General features: G+C 36.7%; 4 protein-coding genes across 7 annotated transcripts; 1 reads left to right on the top strand and 3 right to left on the bottom strand.

The window, feature by feature from the left end:
• Positions 1–4,062: 4,062 nt before the first annotated feature.
• On the bottom strand, positions 4,063–10,609 carry LOC106452984 (serine/threonine-protein phosphatase 4 regulatory subunit 3). Of its 4 annotated transcripts, none has more exons than XM_013895197.3 (24): positions 10,273–10,609; positions 9,903–9,983; positions 9,698–9,797; positions 9,532–9,616; positions 9,383–9,432; positions 9,237–9,316; positions 9,071–9,130; positions 8,640–8,739; positions 8,468–8,545; positions 8,112–8,179; positions 7,782–7,850; positions 7,622–7,699; positions 7,441–7,536; positions 7,133–7,203; positions 6,943–7,020; positions 6,726–6,819; positions 6,505–6,606; positions 5,997–6,193; positions 5,787–5,901; positions 5,341–5,472; positions 5,157–5,264; positions 4,963–5,072; positions 4,761–4,886; positions 4,063–4,674 (listed from the first exon to the last, which is right to left on the bottom strand). In XM_013895197.3, the coding sequence occupies exons 1-24, from the start codon at positions 10,318–10,320 to the stop codon at positions 4,209–4,211; spliced, it is 2,592 nt and encodes an 863-aa protein (XP_013750651.1). In that variant the 5' UTR covers positions 10,321–10,609; the 3' UTR covers positions 4,063–4,208. The 4 variants fall into 4 exon arrangements, with proteins under 4 accessions (XP_013750651.1, XP_013750652.1, XP_048636034.1 ...); XM_013895198.3 differs by having other exon boundaries at positions 5,997–6,190; XM_048780077.1 differs by having other exon boundaries at positions 9,383–9,616.
• Positions 10,610–11,517: 908 nt separating this feature from the next.
• Positions 11,518–12,141, bottom strand: LOC106345633 (60S ribosomal protein L29-1). Its single transcript, XM_013784807.3, has 3 exons — positions 12,013–12,141; positions 11,825–11,928; positions 11,518–11,739 (listed from the first exon to the last, which is right to left on the bottom strand). The coding sequence occupies exons 2-3, from the start codon at positions 11,924–11,926 to the stop codon at positions 11,656–11,658; spliced, it is 186 nt and encodes a 61-aa protein (XP_013640261.1). The 5' UTR covers positions 11,927–11,928; positions 12,013–12,141; the 3' UTR covers positions 11,518–11,655.
• Positions 12,142–12,257: 116 nt separating this feature from the next.
• On the top strand, positions 12,258–13,891 carry LOC106454330 (thioredoxin-like protein CITRX, chloroplastic). The gene is made up of 4 exons (XM_048780081.1): positions 12,258–12,561; positions 12,675–12,797; positions 13,422–13,502; positions 13,597–13,891. The coding sequence occupies exons 1-4, from the start codon at positions 12,331–12,333 to the stop codon at positions 13,711–13,713; spliced, it is 552 nt and encodes a 183-aa protein (XP_048636038.1). The 5' UTR covers positions 12,258–12,330; the 3' UTR covers positions 13,714–13,891.
• A 1,377-nt stretch (positions 13,892–15,268) lies between these two features.
• On the bottom strand, positions 15,269–15,980 carry LOC106348751 (formin-A). Its single transcript, XM_013788553.3, has one exon. The coding sequence runs from the start codon at positions 15,814–15,816 to the stop codon at positions 15,325–15,327; it is 492 nt and encodes a 163-aa protein (XP_013644007.2). The 5' UTR covers positions 15,817–15,980; the 3' UTR covers positions 15,269–15,324.
• Positions 15,981–16,222: the final 242 nt, after the last annotated feature.

Below are 16,222 nucleotides of genomic sequence, written 5' to 3'. Positions count from 1 at the left end.
TTAAGTTTTCCAAAAGATATTTCAATTTATAAGAATATTAATAAAGTAATAATTAAATAAATATTTTTTTTTGAAAATTTAACTTTGTTTTAAAATTTTATGGTCAGTACATATATAAGCGCGATTTTGAGAGTTCATGTAGTATTTTGAATATTTTTTAGTTTAATATAGAATATGCAGTACTATAAAGTTCGGAATGAAAAGTTACAATGCTTAAAGTTCATGTAGTGTTTTTGTATTTTTATTCAGTTCAATAAGAAATATGCACGACGAATAAAGTTCTGGTTGAAATAGGCATATTTTCCTAAACTACACCAAATCTTCCACTTCGGATGAGAATAATATTAGAATAATATTATTTTGTTTTATATATTAGTAAAAAGATTTTAGCAATTTACCAGGACAAGACTTGGCAAGATAGTTATCCACAGGGGCGGAGCTACATCATTTAAATGTTTAGGAAAAAATTGATTGCCCCAGTTGAAAAATATTTATTGCCCCCCCCCCCCCCCCCCCCCCCCCCCCTCCCAGCAAAATCAGCTCGCAAAGTTTAATATAAAGTTTCCATTATTTCTGTTTTGTTAACATTATTATGTTGCCTTATTTAATTTGAACATTAAACCATTATTTCCATTTTTATATAATGAAAATGATTTTCTTTCTTCAAGAACAATTTGCTTGATAGTTTTACTGAACAGAAAATTAATATATATTTATCTAATAAGTAAATATACTCAATGACAATAAAAATACAATATTTTTATTTTAGTGATTATCTGTTTATTTAATGAGTGAAAAATCTTCTTAAAAAAATTTCTTTATGATTTTGTTATTTTCATCATTTTGAAGTACCATAAATTTTAAGGAAGACATTTTAAATTATAATCAATACTTTTTAAAAAAAAAATTGGTTTTATAAACTATATTCTATAATGAATTTATATAGTTGACAAAATGAATTTATTAAATAATTAATATTTAATAATAATTTATTTATAATTATTATTTGCCCCCGGTAAATTTTTATTCTAGCTCCGCCACTGGTTACTTGTGTTTATTCCTTGTTTTGAAAATGTATAGTCTGATTCATTAGCTAAGATAATTCTTTTTGTATGGATCTATACTACATTGGTTATTCTATCTCGGTCTAATTTCTCATATCACCTTAAGTTTGAATAATAAAATAATCATTTAAGAGAAAAAACGGATAATAAGTTTGCAGAAAAATAACTGGTAACTTATAAAGCATATCATTATATTTTTTCTTATTTGTCATTTATTGAAAAACTACTTTTCTCAAACCGGTAACAGTCAAATAATCTTATCTTCTTTGACATTTGTAAATAACCACTAGAAACTAAATTTTCTATATATTTTTGATATATTACCTTGAACATCACCTATTAAGAGTGATATGAACATACAGGAAATAATGAACGAAATAGTAGACTTCATGATTCAATATAACTGGAGAGAAAGTTGCTTGTTTTACTTGGTGAAACTTTTTGGTTATCTAATTGTTGTAACGATTTTGTTTTTGTTAAGACTCATATATGTATGCAGTACATTCTCTAAATATAACTCTTTTTTTCTTGTCACCATCTAAATATAACTATTTCTATTAAATTAGAGGGGGAAAAGCTCAACCAGTTCAACGAAAAAGAAACAAACAAAACTGGTAATTAACACCCAAAAGTTTTTTTTTTAATAAAAAAAATCAATAATATCTATATTTTACTGCACTAATTAAGGATTGTACTAATTAAGAATATTATTATTAGGTAACTGCCCGCACCTTGTGCAGCCCTGAAAAATTGTACATATGAAATGAAATATTTTATATATCTATGGTTTTATTAACTTTTAACAATGTTTTTTATGTTTTAGGTTTTTCAGAGTTTTTTCTTTATGATTCATGTGTTTTAAGTGTTAAAGTGTTTTCGAGGAGAAAGTAAAGCTTTTACAGAATTTTGAAAAATTTCATCTGAAAAAAGTTTTCAAGTTTTCAAACACAAAGGAGGATAGATCGATACCTTTAGAAGCTTTACGGGGATTGAGAAAAAAAAATTAAAAAAATACTATCATAGAGAATTTTTCAATATAAATATGTGTAAAGACTTACAGCAAAGGCATAGTCGTCGAAAAAGAAAAGAAGCCTCCTGACAATCCCAAATTCATGAAGTGGAGGGTTAGGAGGAATATGTATGAGAACACGTAGACCCATGAAATGAGAGGATTTATGATAACACCAATCACAAAGGATCTTCATATGCCTCCCGACATTGACATCTCCCACCTCCAACCTTACAAGAGCGATAATGGTTATCAAAGCCACGATATAAGAAATGGTTGACAAATAAGCGAACTTCCGAGACACCCCAAAATCACTCTGGAACCCAGCAGCAGCTACTTGGCCCCAAGGGTGTAAAGAAAGGAAGTAGCTGTTCAAGAGAATCACCACAATCCAAGGAACGATCAACTTCATGTAACGTCCTAGTCTTGATAAGACTCCAGTCAGAAACACCTTACATGGAAGCCTCTCCGGAGCATTATCCGAGTAAACTGGAACAAAAGAGTAGCAACGCCGAGATACCTGCGGTGGAAACAGAAGTATGTTAGAACCCGAAGTGTTTGAAATGTTAAGCTAGATGGGAGTAAACACAATCGAAGAATAGATGTTGACGGGTCTCGTCAAACTGAGAGCAAAGGAGGCAAGAAGAAGGGGCATCAATCAAGACCCCATTCTCGAAGCCTGTCACGAGTAGGTAGCCTGTTGAGAATGATCAGCCAGGTCCTGAAGGCGTGCTTTGGGATGGCACGCTGATGCCCAAGTGAGTGAAGTTCTGAAAGATGTAGTTGGAGCATCATCACCTATTTTCCATAGATAAAGATCGTCCGCTTCAGAGTTCAGACAATTGTGAAGTAGGCTCAGCACCAGGTTCCTGCTTCTTGATGTATGGATTCCATTTGTTATCCCCTCTGCAACCGTTGCGTTAAAGTCCATACCCGAGACCCGCGGACCAGTTGGTCCAGTAAGTTCAAAAAGGGGGCCAAGTCCAGTCCATAAACTGGCCGTGATTCCTGAGCCTAGTTTCCAGATCCAACTGCCTGAGTTAGGAGAGTCTATAGTCCATAAATTTTTACACATATATATATATATATATACATATAATAGTTTTAAAATGAATATGAAGTGTTATTTTACATAACTTAGATATGTGTTAAAAAGAATATGAAAGCAATGCGTCCAATATAACCCCAATCAATGGATAAAAGTAAAAAAAGAAACAGACCTTTGGGTGGTGTCCACAGATGCACCGTGCCATCATCACCTGCAGTGTGAGTAGAAGGTGTCGACTGGACCTTGAAGGACCCACAATACCTGGTCTCCAACCGATTAGAAAACTAATAAGTTTTGAAGACCGAGGTTCTGAGCTATGGATGGAATTAAACATGTACAAACTGAACAACCTGCCCCTTTGGATCTTTGAGCTCGCTGGCTCTTGCTCCAGATGCAAGGATGTGTACCATCATATCCCCCCAACAACACTAACAGAAGCCAAAATGCTTATAAGCGATTAGAATCAAGTTATACGCGCCAACGCATCCTCCCTTTTCAGAAAAGGAAACTTTCCTTTTTATTTTCCCACCAAAAAGGAAATAACATTTAAAAAAAATCATCTGAAAATCCAAAAAGAGGAAGCTCTTGACAAGTCAAGGTTTTATTCATGTATTTATCTGATCTGGTGGAGATCATTCTGTGGGATAGTCATGCATTGATAATATTTAATCTCCTTGTTTAGCTTCTTAGGACATGATTAATCACGGTTTTTTAACCGGAATTCTTAGCTCATAATTTATGATTTGACATTTTTTTGTTTTTTTTTTTACACTTTTCGGCTAAAAACGACTTTTATATCTCTTAAAATAAGAGACGGTTTTTATTTTTTTTTAGTTAAAATCTAAAAAAAAACTAAAAACTGTCTCTAAGCTGAAGTTAAAAACTCCAGAGTTAAGAAACTAGAAATAATCATTGTCTTAGGCCTCAATTTATAAGCCTAATTATCTAAATACTAGATTCCATTTCAAATATAAGCCCACAGAATAAAAGCCATAAAATACAAAAAAGAATGTTAGCTTGTTGAGCTTACATTTTGTAGGCCTATTACATTTCCATTTCAAATAAAAATATACTAAAATTCAAAAATTTATAGTGTGGCTGCACGGCCATTTACAGCCATCTCAGGTGATGATTTTTGAGCTACTACCACGGATTCTTCCGCATTCAGCTTTCCATTGTCTGATGATGTTCCGTGTTCACAACAGGCAACTCCATCATCCTCCTTACGGCCTTCATCATCTGAACTGCTTCTAGTATTCTCTTCACTACTTCTAGATTCCTCAGGTTCCTTGGCTGCAGATTCAGACGTGCCTTGACTTTTCTTGCCCGTTCGCACTGCATGGCTCAGCGTCGAGCACAGCACAGTAAACACATTTTCTCTTTTACCCAGCCGTGTTTTTTTGGATGGCTCTTGTTCTCTTTCCACCAAAGGGGATTTGCGTTTCAAGCTAAGGAGCTCGTCTTCGTCCTCCTCTGACTGCCTCAGAGGAGGAGGCTTATAGTCTTCATCATCTTCATCGTCCTCATAGTCAACTAAGCCTCCAGACCTCGTGCTATATATCGTTGATAGAAGTAGCAAGCAAACCCCATTAGACAAAGGTACTGCTTATGCATTTCATGAATTTACATTGTGGAATACCTGGAAGAAGAAGAAGGGCTTGCATCCACTCCATTTGAAAGATGAGGCTCTGCTTGATCTTTCTCTGTATTATAAGCAGGTTTTTCCTTTTGTGTATTCGAAGCAGATGCAGAATCTTCTTCATCGCTGTCAGTACAAAACTGTGTCAGAAAATGTTTAATCAGAAAAAAAGAAATCATTGTTTTAACACCAAGAGATAAACCTCTCTTCGTTGAAATAATCTTCCTCCTCTTTATCCAAAGCACGCTCCTCAACTCTTCTTCTCGGATCAACAGCATCAGCTGTGCTTTTCGGTCTGGCAGTTTCTAAGCACTGAAGACAATTTGTTTTAACAACTATACATACAAATTTCTCTAAAGTAAAAAAAAAAAAAAAAACAAGTACCAGAAGCAATACCTGTTCATACTTGAGCTTGAAAGCCTGGATGGAGGCCAAGCACTGAAACGGGGCCAACTGATCCCAGAACGTATCAACTATGTATTTGAGTAACAGAGTCGCATTTCCCTACACATGAATAAAAAATTGATAGCTAAATACGATTACTTCGGTAACTAGATACACAAAAGGGGGAAAGAAGAACCTTGCGTATGTGCTCAAGCAGATCCAAGACGGCAGAGTTCAGTAGATTGTACCGGTTCCCATTGGCAATGAAGACATCCATAATCGGTTTCAGAACATTGTTCTTAACAACGTAACTCTGGACATAATCATCCTGAAATAGAAATGTATTTCAGCAATTACGGTATCTAATGAGCTTTTTTGTAGTCACGATGGAAAATCAAAGGTAGCATCAGACGAAGAAACAAAAAGTCAGCTGTCACAAGCAATTTAATTCGTTACAGAAAGACTATGATACCTACTGCTTGCAAGAATTCGGGAAAGTGAGATAAGATAATTCAACTATTTAGCAAAAAAAAAACGTGATTACCTACACTAAATGGCTCAATTATTTAGTAAAAGGGATTATTCCGGAACTATATCAGATGACCAATATATATCGTCTCAGGTTCAAACAAATCTACTTACATGCACATATAGGAGAGTACGGACAAATCGAATAGCGGCAACCACTAGGTATTTTTCTTTTCTCCGTGTGAGATGGAAGACCTTTTCAGTCACGTTGTTTTGGAGAAAACTGCATCTGTACACAAGAAGAAATTGCCCAACAAATAGTATCCAATGGATTCCAGTATGAGAACAAAACAGAAGAAGTGGATAAGCATCAAATATGAATACCTCGTTCTAGATAAATCTTGCATGATGCAAAAGCACAGCAGTTCACATATGTTCAGTAGGACTTCAGGCTTTGTGATGATCCTTCCGGCTGCGCCTTCAGATGTGTTGGCTGACTTGTCAGGACATGAGGAAGTAATAACATCCACTAACTCAGGTAGATGCTTCTCATAGAAAATATCCATGATATTCGCTCTCTGCTAAGATGGAATAAATTAAATAAATAACAGAAATCAGATTAGAAGAGAAACATGGCTAAGGTTAAACAAAAAATTCAGGGCTTTAATAATTCCAGCAGATAGCTTGAAGAACATTGAATACAACATAAATGGTGAAAACAAAATTTTAAGTGTCTTCTGCTGATTCACAGGCAAGATATTGAAGGACTCGGAACTTTTTTCTTAGCAAGCTTGACTATAAACTGATTCAAAAGAAGTACGCAAAAAAGGGGGAGAATAGCGCCACTATTAATTATCAGAAATTGAGGTGTTGAAAGGAAACAAGGATGCACCTGAACTCCACCAGACAATGCATTTGCATCCAGTAATGTTCGGATAATTTCTAGAAATTGGCAATGCATCTTTTCACCAAAGTCTTCCGTCATTCCCTTCAACTGTTACTTACACAAACAAGAGAGACAATTATAACTCAAGTCTAAGCAAAACAGAAAAGAAAGCCAAAAAAAAAGACCTTACAACTGAATAAACAATCAAAAGGCATACAGAAAATTACCAGGAGGCCGAGCAGGGGGGTTCCTTCTGTACGAACAACATAAGAACGTAAAAGGTTGGGGTCTTGAGCCAAGAAAAGCATCAGGATATCTGCCCTGCCTCCACAACAATAGTTATCTTGAGTATACAGTTTGAAAATTACCTGAAATTTCTTACAGGCACTAGAAAGTGGAAACAGAGTAACCACAATGAGCTATCACGTTTAATTAACTGTATACCCAGTTAATACGAGTTTTTTGTCGGGAATCTGCAAGACTTCCTCTATGACATGAAAAATCCCTTCATTAATAAGGTCCCTGAAATATCATTGACAAGACAAACACAGAAACTGAGAAACAGAGCACTAAAGACGATTCTCAAAGAAGCACTTAGCAAAGGAAGGGCATTTAGTTTATGCTGAGGACATACCTAAAAAGCCGTAGCTGCTGCACCACTTGGAGGCTCTTGCTTAAACTACAAAATTCGTGCAGGAAATATACCTATTTTATAGAGAATGAAAGCACATCAGTCTGACTAATCCAACTGAAAAACAATATTATTCTAACGTCAATCTATTGTATCCATCTATGGTCTCACGTAGATCATCTCACCACTGGGGCTAGAGAAGAGGATCCCAATTAAATGTTAACTGAAATAAGTTTTGTAAACATTCACGAATACAAAACAACTGCGGCTTAAAATGAAATACACAAACGCCTCTTGAAAGCAGGAAATACCAAAATTTTCTTGGATTCCATAGATGTAGACGGTGACTTCAACCTTGCAAATAATTCTTGAATAAAAGTGCTATCATCCTTCAGCAATGAAACAACCTGGAGAAGATGCACTTCAGTTAACAAAAATATGGATGCATTCTTTCAAGTCATATATGTGATACTATTTCCATGGACAACTTACAATGGCATTGTTCGCATGGATTACTGAATTCAAGTTTGCAACAATAGCATCATCTACAACTCTAGCCAAAACAACATCCTGTAAAACGTGACAGTAACTGAGAAGCCTAATACCATAGAAGGCATAAGAGTTCGAAAAATAACAAACTATGGGATCCAACCTTCAAGTAACCGATTCTGTAGGTTTGGTGTATCTTTGACAGGACTAAGGGATCTTTAATTGGTATTGCCTGTAAAAATAAAGAGCTATGCTAAAGAATCCAAACAAAATTCAAACATCCATGATTAATTGCTCTAAAAGTCAAGGAAAGTAAATCCCAAAGTATCCATAGTGAGTTCTTACAAAAAAAAAAGAAACGTCCTCTAATATTTCAAGTAGGCATATTATGTTCTTGTAAACGGAAAGTGTACCTACGATTCCTTCTGAATCCAGCCTACGTTAACTAGTCCTGAATTACATGCAATCAATAAAACGGGGAACATTGCGTTACCTCCTTAAAAACGACATGTTCCTTCAGAAAATTCCGGTGATGCTGCGAGTGAGGAACACCAGGATCATCTATCAGGAGAATCAACATGCAGCGTCAAATATTGCTAAATATGAGGCAACGGACAAGAAACAAAGAAAGCAACAGATTGGCTATAATATCTATAGTCGCATACGGAAACCCTCGTGAACAATTCTATTTCATAATCCACCTAATAATCAAGAAACATAAGCTATTGATGTCCATATATAATTAAGACCTGAAACCGCAAGAAGATTCATCAACAGTGTAAGTTCCTACAAGGCCAGTGCATATATACACCTCCAAAGCACTAAGGGATTATTTAGGTTCAAACTTACACTCAAGGCATCCGATAATTTCCATGATCAGCTCATCTCCAAATATTTTCTCAAGGATCTGAGAACTGTTGAGCAGAACTGCATACAAAAGATATAAGAAATGCTGGACATCAAGGGAAATTTTCTGAAATGTGGATGGAAAATTGATAATGATATGTATGAGTATACTAACTGATTCCCTTGACGATATTGAATATCATGTGAAGACCATCAACATTTTCCAATTCCTCACATATTTTAAACACACCCATCAAATTCCGGAAGAAATCATGCTGCACCAAGTGAAAATTTAGTGTTATGAGGTTCCAGAATGTACACCTCAAGACATGATATACTATTGCCACTATTACAAATTTACGAGTTGAAACTCAAATCACAAACTTTGAGTAGTCTAAAGATGAAAATAAAACAACATAGGGCTCAAACTGTATCAAAGGACATGTTATTGCTAGGGCTTGTCAGAAAACAAAACACCATTGACAGAATTAGAGGAAAGTTTAAGCGTGGAATAAGATTTCCCAGAGAGAGTGCAAGCTCAGATATCACACTAAATTGAACTGGGATAATGGCAAGTGGCAAGGACAAGAATACTTGATAACTTACATCCTTCAATATAATTTCAGTAAGACGCATCTGATCTGTCATGCCACTCTCTGTAACAATCTGCAGGGAAGATGGAAAGAGAAAACAAAATATTTGGAAAACGGAAAACCGATAAATCACCACATATGAGAAATGAATAAAGCATAGGGTCCTAGAATCTTAAAACCTTCAGTATTAGAGGAAGTGTAGTAAGCTCTACAGCAGGAAGCTCCTTCAACTCACTATTCAGGCTGTGAAATGTTTCACCTGCTCAATCACAGATGATTACATAATCAGAAGTTAATATAAAATACTCTAGACGGAAATTCTTACTGTTCAAAGAGCCGAAATGCAAATTTCGTTGCATACTGCAGATTTGATCCCTGAATATTACAAAAACAATAATTCCAGTCAAGAGTATTGGGAGATGTAGAAATGAAGGAGGAATAGACATGGATAATGGGAGAAATTTCTTCACTAACCATACATAAGAGCACCCGGCAGTCTCTTGAAAGCTCAAAGCCAATTCTGTTGAGCGCTCAGGGTCTCTCCACGAAATTATTGTGTCTGTACATTGACAAAACACCACCTTATCCACACCAAAAACAAACAGAAACCAAAGAGACAACATAGCTAATAAAGGCCTACCTTCTTGCTTCCTGTAAATATCGTCAGTGTTGATAGGATGCACAAGTAACGTTTCGTTATCTTCCTCATCGACTACACATAGACTGAGTTCTTCAGAACGCTGCATCATCCATCATTTCAATTTAGATACAAAGTTTATTTTTGCAGAATAAAGACAGCAGGAGGGAAAAATCAAGGAAGTTAATTAGAAACACAACAACAGCACCTCCCCATAGTCGATGCTTACATGCCCAGTTCCTCTATCATCCCATTTACCATCTTCATTCAAATGATACACCTTCACTCTCTGAAAAAAAAACAACAATTGATACAAAACAAAAGCATCTACATCAACAAAATTAATCAAACAAACAACACAAGCTTCTAGCGTAACGATTCAAATAACAAATTCGTGCTCTAAGACTAAGGTATCAATTGAATTGCACAGTGATTCGCTACGTAACCATGAATTTATCAAATTAATAACACACAAAAGTAAGGAAACAAAATTAACTTTAAGTTGTACTAATCGAAGAAACCCACACACACAGCTCGAATCAAGTGACCAAAGCGAGAGCTGAGAGAGAAAGACACACCTGCAACGAATTGGAATTAGAATGAGACTTCTCCGGGGCGGCGCCCATCACTGAGTTCTCCACCTCCAACACCAAATCGAGCCCGAGAAAGCAAAGTTAGGGTTTTGGAAGCAACGGATACAGAGGCGGGAGATTCAGCTCTCGGAAGGCAACGAAATCGAACGGGAAACCCTAACCACTCTCTCTCTCTCTCTGTATCTTTCTCTCTCTAGCTTTTTTTTTTTTTTTCTTCTGCGAAAGCTTTCTCCGACCTTCGAAAACGCGACAGAGGAGAGAAGAAAGGAAAAAAAAGGAAAGAAAAATAATAATAATTATTAGGAGGCAGTGGAAAAATATTATAATTCTGATACGTTATGGACGATATTCCATTTATACCCTTAGATACCATCGATATCCACTGAAAAGCTATATCATACACCCACCCGCACGCGCGCGCGCTCTTCCCGCGGGTTTGTATAAAACGCGTTTAGTTCCAATTAAAAGACGCCAGGTGGGATTTTGGCGGTTCACGTCTGTGAGATTAGTGATTGTCTGAATGGGGTATATGGTCAACTAAATTCCCACGTGGCTTTAGGTTGTTGGTAGATGGATGGATCCAAAGCGCTATTAAAAGGAGAGATGACGAATTATTTAAAAGCCCATTGGGCCTGGGCTCCGTTTTCATAAAGAACTTCACTTTCAACTTCGATACATCTTCTTCATGTAAGAACGAAAACAGCAACTGATGATATTAATTAGAACGAAAGAACCCTAACCGCTTTACTAATTTATACTCGCCATATTTTGTAGTTTTCATTAGTACAGATAGTTGCTCAAATTATTATATCTCTTTTCCCTGATTAAGCAAAATAAAAATTTGAGACCATTTGTTAGATTCTACAAAGTGCATTTTACAGTCACTTGTGCAAATGAAAATTTAACCTTTTTCATGCAGTTGATATTAATAGTGTAACACGCACGGTTACATTCACAAGACGGACAACAAAATTGTTCAACTATGGCCCACTAATCATACCAGCTTAAGCTAGACAAAACCAAAATAGAAATTGGTAAGAGATCCAAAGAGATACATGTAGATTAGACATACGGAGTTTCGAAGTTCACACTTAAGAACTATCATAAACACAGACACTATGAAAAGAACGCATTTATGAATAAAAACCACCAGATCGAACTATCCCAGACAACATAGCAGTTGAACGAGCTAAATCAAATCAAGAAATGGAACTTGTAAGAGAAGACGAATTATAAAATCTCTGATATTAAATTAAAGGCCTGGATTGAAAGAGTGCACAAACCATTTGCGGAAACATAATCAAACGAAAAGATAAAAAGTAAACTGGTTCTCTTAGTCTACTAAAAGAGGTGGGAGAATACAAAAGCTTAATCTTCAGTGGTGGCATTCTCGCCGCTCTTGACGTTGTGCTTCCTTGCGTACCTCTGGTTCCTCAAGAACTTTGGGTCCATCTGTAACATTTTTACAAAAGCAAACAAAAATAAGAAACTGGAATCAATATGAAGAGCTAGGATTAAAATTCAATAAAGACTTTACCCCTCTGGTGGGAGTGTGACGGTGCCTCCTGGGCTTCTTGATTCCGTTCTTGTGGGCCTTAGCCGACTGGTTATGCGCGGTATGATTCTTCGACTTGGCCATTTCTATCAACACCACATAATATACGACATTTAATCAAACCACGAAAGAAACAAGACAAAGATATTGAGGGGGCAGAAGAAGCTAACCTGTGTAAGGAAGATAACAGGAGAGATCTGATCGGCTAAGCTTTGCTTTCCACGATACTAATACGGCCACTGAAACAAAAAACCCTAATCCATTGTTGAATTTATAGTAATGTTTTAAATGACTAAAGTGCCCTAATAGATCGTATGGGCCTAAAAACAAATACTCGGCCCATTTGGATTCATTTAAAGCCCATATAATGAACACCAGACATTACGAATTTATTGTCCGGAAAAGTACAGTATTGTTGTCGGAATTAAAAAACACTTTGCCTTATCATCTAAAACCCATCGAGAGTTAATAAGAAAAACCTTTCAAAAATGGCTCTTGTTCAATCCAGAACTCTTCCTCGCCTCACCGTCCCCTTCTCGCCGATTCTGTCCACACTCCACGCACCGTCTTCTCTCTTTCTCCGGAGGGAAATTCGACCGGTAGCCTCGCCGTTCTCGTCCTCCACCGCCGGGAGCTTTCCCCTCTCGCCGCTGACGCATCCAAGGAAGATTATCTGCCCTCCACCTCGCGGCAAGTTTGTTAGAGAAGATTATCTTGTGGTACTTGCTCTTGTCTCCTATTTGTTCAGTTTGAATCTTACATGGTTGAGTGGCCTCACTGACAAGTGACAACTCGTGGCATGTTTTTTTGTTTTGTTTATTGTTTTTGAAAGAGGAAACTGTCAGCTCAAGAACTTCAAGAACTGGTGAAAGGAGAGAGGAAGGTGCCGTTGATTGTTGATTTTTATGCTACTTGGTGTGGACCTTGTATCTTGATGGCCCAGGAACTCGAAATGGTACCCCCCCCCCCCCCCCCCCCCCCCCCCCCCCATTGTTTCTTATTTATCCCTCACCTTTTCTCCATTTCATCAGCTCATGTTCTAGTTCTAGTCTCTAGTAGGGTTGTGCATTTACAAACATTGGCTCTTGGAACCCAGTTGTTCGTTATGTTTACTTGAATTTTTGAATATGTTATAAGGTTTTTCTTGTTAAGTATAGTGTTACTAGCTTAGGGCTTTAGCAACTAATTTTATTTGTAGCCTTGCCAGCTTAATCTTTATAGGGGGAACTATGAGAATGCAGTGTTTCTCGGGCATTCTCTATTTATCTATGGTTTTGGTTTTGGCATTGCTTAAGAGTTTAGTGACTCTTCTCGTGAATTAAGTGTCTTCTGTGTATTTCTTTGGTTAGTTGAATATAAAAGCCAGTTTTCAATATTATTAGTGTTTTTACTTTATTTCTTATGGTGAAGCTGACATGTTTCCATTTTCAAATATGGGATTGGAGAAACTCAGCATATTCTTCTTGAGTGTGTCTGTGTATTACTTTTACTCTGCAAATCTCGTTATACTTTCTTTATGTCTTTTTGAACTAAAATCTCGTTATACATGTGTTGGATAATTTTGGTCTTTGTGAAACAGCTTGCAGTAGAGTATGAGAGCAATGCAATGATTGTGAAAGTTGATACAGATGATGAGTACGAGTTTGCTCGCGACATGCAGGTAACTGTAACTCTCAGCTTCTCTTTTTTTCATCGTCTGCTCTCGGCGTGTCATTGTAATTATTTATAATAACCAAATGTTCATATGAATGCAGGTTCGGGGATTACCTACATTGTTCTTCATCAGCCCTGACCCAAGCAAAGATGCAATCAGGACAGAAGGGCTGATTCCAATACAGATGATGCGTGACATCATTGACAACGACATGTGAAGTCTTGTACTGAGGAAACACTTTCTTGCTTTAGGATTGAATAGAATCGCGGAATGTAGGATTGAAGAATGTCATCTTGGTTTCATGGATGAAGAATGAAATTGTAAAACGAGATGAATATAACTAAGTAAGAAAATCTTATATGTATGCGCACTATGGAGTGTTGGTTTTGGACCTAGTGCTGGGCATTCGGGTTTTCGGTTCGGGTCGGTTCGGTTTTTTTGGTTTTCGGGTTATTCGGATTGGGATGTTTAGGAACCGTTTAGGAACCGAATATTTTTCGGATCGGTTCGGTTCGGATAATGTCGGGTTCGGGTCGGGTTTCTATATTTTTATAAAACCCGAAATAGAACCGTATTACAAATAATTCGGGTTTGGTTCGGGTTTAAAACCCAAAAATCCCGAAAACATGAGCTAAACCCGGAAAAAACCGAAAATATATTCGGGTTATTCGGGTAGTTCGGATTTTTTAAGATATTTTTTATTTATAAATTATATTTTTATATATTAAAATTTAAAATATTCAAAATATTCAAAATATTCGGGTATCCGTTCGGTTCTCGGTTCGGTCCCGGTTCGGTTTCGGTTTTTCGGATTTAGAAATATAGGAACCGTTCGGATTTCTGTAATTTTTGGTCCGGTTTCGGTCCCGGTTTTTTCGGTTCGGTTCCGGTTCGGTTTTCGGGTTTCGGATAATATGCCCAGGACTAGTTTTGGTGCAGCCTTCTTAACTTTGAACTTTTTATTTTTATCAACAAGTTTTGTCAGAGCCCAGAGGGTAAGGAAAGGCATTAAAGGGAATAAAAAGCTATAAAAGGCCTTTTAATCTTAATGAGCCTTCTTAGTTCAGAAGATGCAATCGACCGGTTTGGTATATTGATTTGATCACGGTTACTCTCTCACCAATTCATTCCCGATATATGAAAGTTGGTACAGTCTTGATGATTAAAAACAGAATTAATCCAACATATAGTCATCTGAAATTCACCATATCAATGCAACAAAGAACAAACATACCAACTAGTCAATCTGTGTACCAGATTATATTGAACCGGGCTTGGTGGGGCCATAGCAAACCCATTACTCGCACGTGCTAACCAGCTATTTTCGCATTTTCTTTTGGAGACGCATACTAAAGACTAAAGTTATTTTTTTTTTTTTTTGAACAAGACTAAAGTTATATCTTAGAAAGGCAAATCTAAAAAAAAAGTAAGAGATAAAAAAGAAGAAGATACGATCACATGGGTCAGTGAATAACTTATGGCTGTCATCATAGGGATGTGATTGGCTCAATTTGTGTTGTTTATGTTAGGAGTTTTGATGTTTAATTAATACTTTCTTATGTAATGCGTCATGATTAATCTTACCGACAAAATAGGGCAAAGTGAAACTAGTTGACTTGTATGCTTCTTCCTTATTTACAAAGTAACTCAAACTACCACACAACCACAACAAAAAGTCCTTAGTAAAGAAAAAGTTATAAATACTTTTTAGGCTTATATAGATTCTTAACAACGAGTAATTATGATGTTGATCACAAATTGTCAGCAGAAAGTAAACAAAAATAGTAGCATAGTTAAAAAGGTAAAAGTAGTAGTAAAACATGATCATTCACCCAAAACAAAGCAAGACGGAGAACAAAACAAAGAGAAATGAACTCATCAAGCGTTCCGATCCAGAATCTCCCGGAGGAGGAATGTGATAGTAAAACGGAAAATAAGGAACGATGGGATTTGGCGGAGGCGGCATCGGGTAGTTACCGTAAGAAGCAGGCGGATAATAGTAACTTTGTCCACCGTCGCCATAGCCGCCATACGGAGGAGGGTATTTACCACCACCGGAAGTTGAAGGAGGAGGATAATAATAAGAGCCGCCGCCGCCGCCGCTGGAGCTCTGAGGAGTAGGAGGAGGTGGAGAGTAATAATAAGAGCCACCGCCGGACGGAGGAGTAGGGGGCGGAGAGGAAGACCGGACGGGGTTACATGGATTGTCGCAAGAGGTACACATTGTGCATGAAACAGTTTGGTCTTTTGACGTCACACAGAGGGACAGTGACAGTAGCAGCAGTATAAGAAGAGCTGACACGTTAGAGAATGCTTCCATTGTCAGAATTTTTGCTGTCGACAAATGAGCGAAAGATTAGGAAAATGATCAAGTGATAAGGAGGAAAGAAGATGAAAGGTAGGGATATGGAGAGAGAGAGGAAGAAGCACATTCAGAGGCTCAGAGTAGAAGTGTACCTCTCTTTATTAAGGAAATTCGTATTTTATTTATTTTTTATATTTGAAAAGTTATTTTTTTTATATATTCAAAAGTTGTGTATTTTCTATATGACATGTTCTTATAACATCTATAATTTGTAAGTGTGTGACTATATTGTATATTTAGAGTCTTGGACGGTATATATTATTTTTACTCATTTTAAGCATTAGGCCAAGGCTACATAAAATCAATATGGTGTATAGTAAAAAGTTAACTACATACCATTAGTAATTCTGCTATTACATAA

Source organism: Brassica napus, chromosome A5, assembly GCF_020379485.1.
Source record: "Brassica napus cultivar Da-Ae chromosome A5, Da-Ae, whole genome shotgun sequence".
Taxonomy (NCBI): domain Eukaryota; kingdom Viridiplantae; phylum Streptophyta; class Magnoliopsida; order Brassicales; family Brassicaceae; genus Brassica; species Brassica napus.
Note: the sequence above shows the minus strand (reverse complement) of the source record. Positions and strands in the feature narration are given on the sequence as shown.

Bases quoted from the DNA above. Each gene is read 5' to 3' on its own strand.
- LOC106452984 (XM_048780077.1), bottom strand. From the start codon at position 10,320: ATGGGCGCCGCCCCGGAGAAGTCTCATTCTAATTCCAATTCGTTGCAG. The intron at 6,194-6,504 runs GTGCATCCTTGT...ATTCCATCTTAG, and splicing joins CATTGTCTGGTGGAGTTCAG to CAGAGAGCGAATATCATGGA. The intron at 5,473-5,786 runs GTAAGTAGATTT...TTTCTATTTCAG, and splicing joins GTACTCTCCTATATGTGCAT to GATGATTATGTCCAGAGTTA.
- LOC106345633 (XM_013784807.3), bottom strand. From the start codon at position 11,926: ATGGCCAAGTCGAAGAATCATACCGCGCATAACCAGTCGGCTAAGGCC. The intron at 11,740-11,824 runs GTAAAGTCTTTA...AAAATGTTACAG, and splicing joins GTCACACTCCCACCAGAGGG to ATGGACCCAAAGTTCTTGAG.
- LOC106454330 (XM_048780081.1), top strand. From the start codon at position 12,331: ATGGCTCTTGTTCAATCCAGAACTCTTCCTCGCCTCACCGTCCCCTTC. The intron at 12,798-13,421 runs GTACCCCCCCCC...TTTGTGAAACAG, and splicing joins TGGCCCAGGAACTCGAAATG to CTTGCAGTAGAGTATGAGAG. The intron at 13,503-13,596 runs GTAACTGTAACT...ATATGAATGCAG, and splicing joins AGTTTGCTCGCGACATGCAG to GTTCGGGGATTACCTACATT.
- LOC106348751 (XM_013788553.3), bottom strand. From the start codon at position 15,816: ATGGAAGCATTCTCTAACGTGTCAGCTCTTCTTATACTGCTGCTACTG.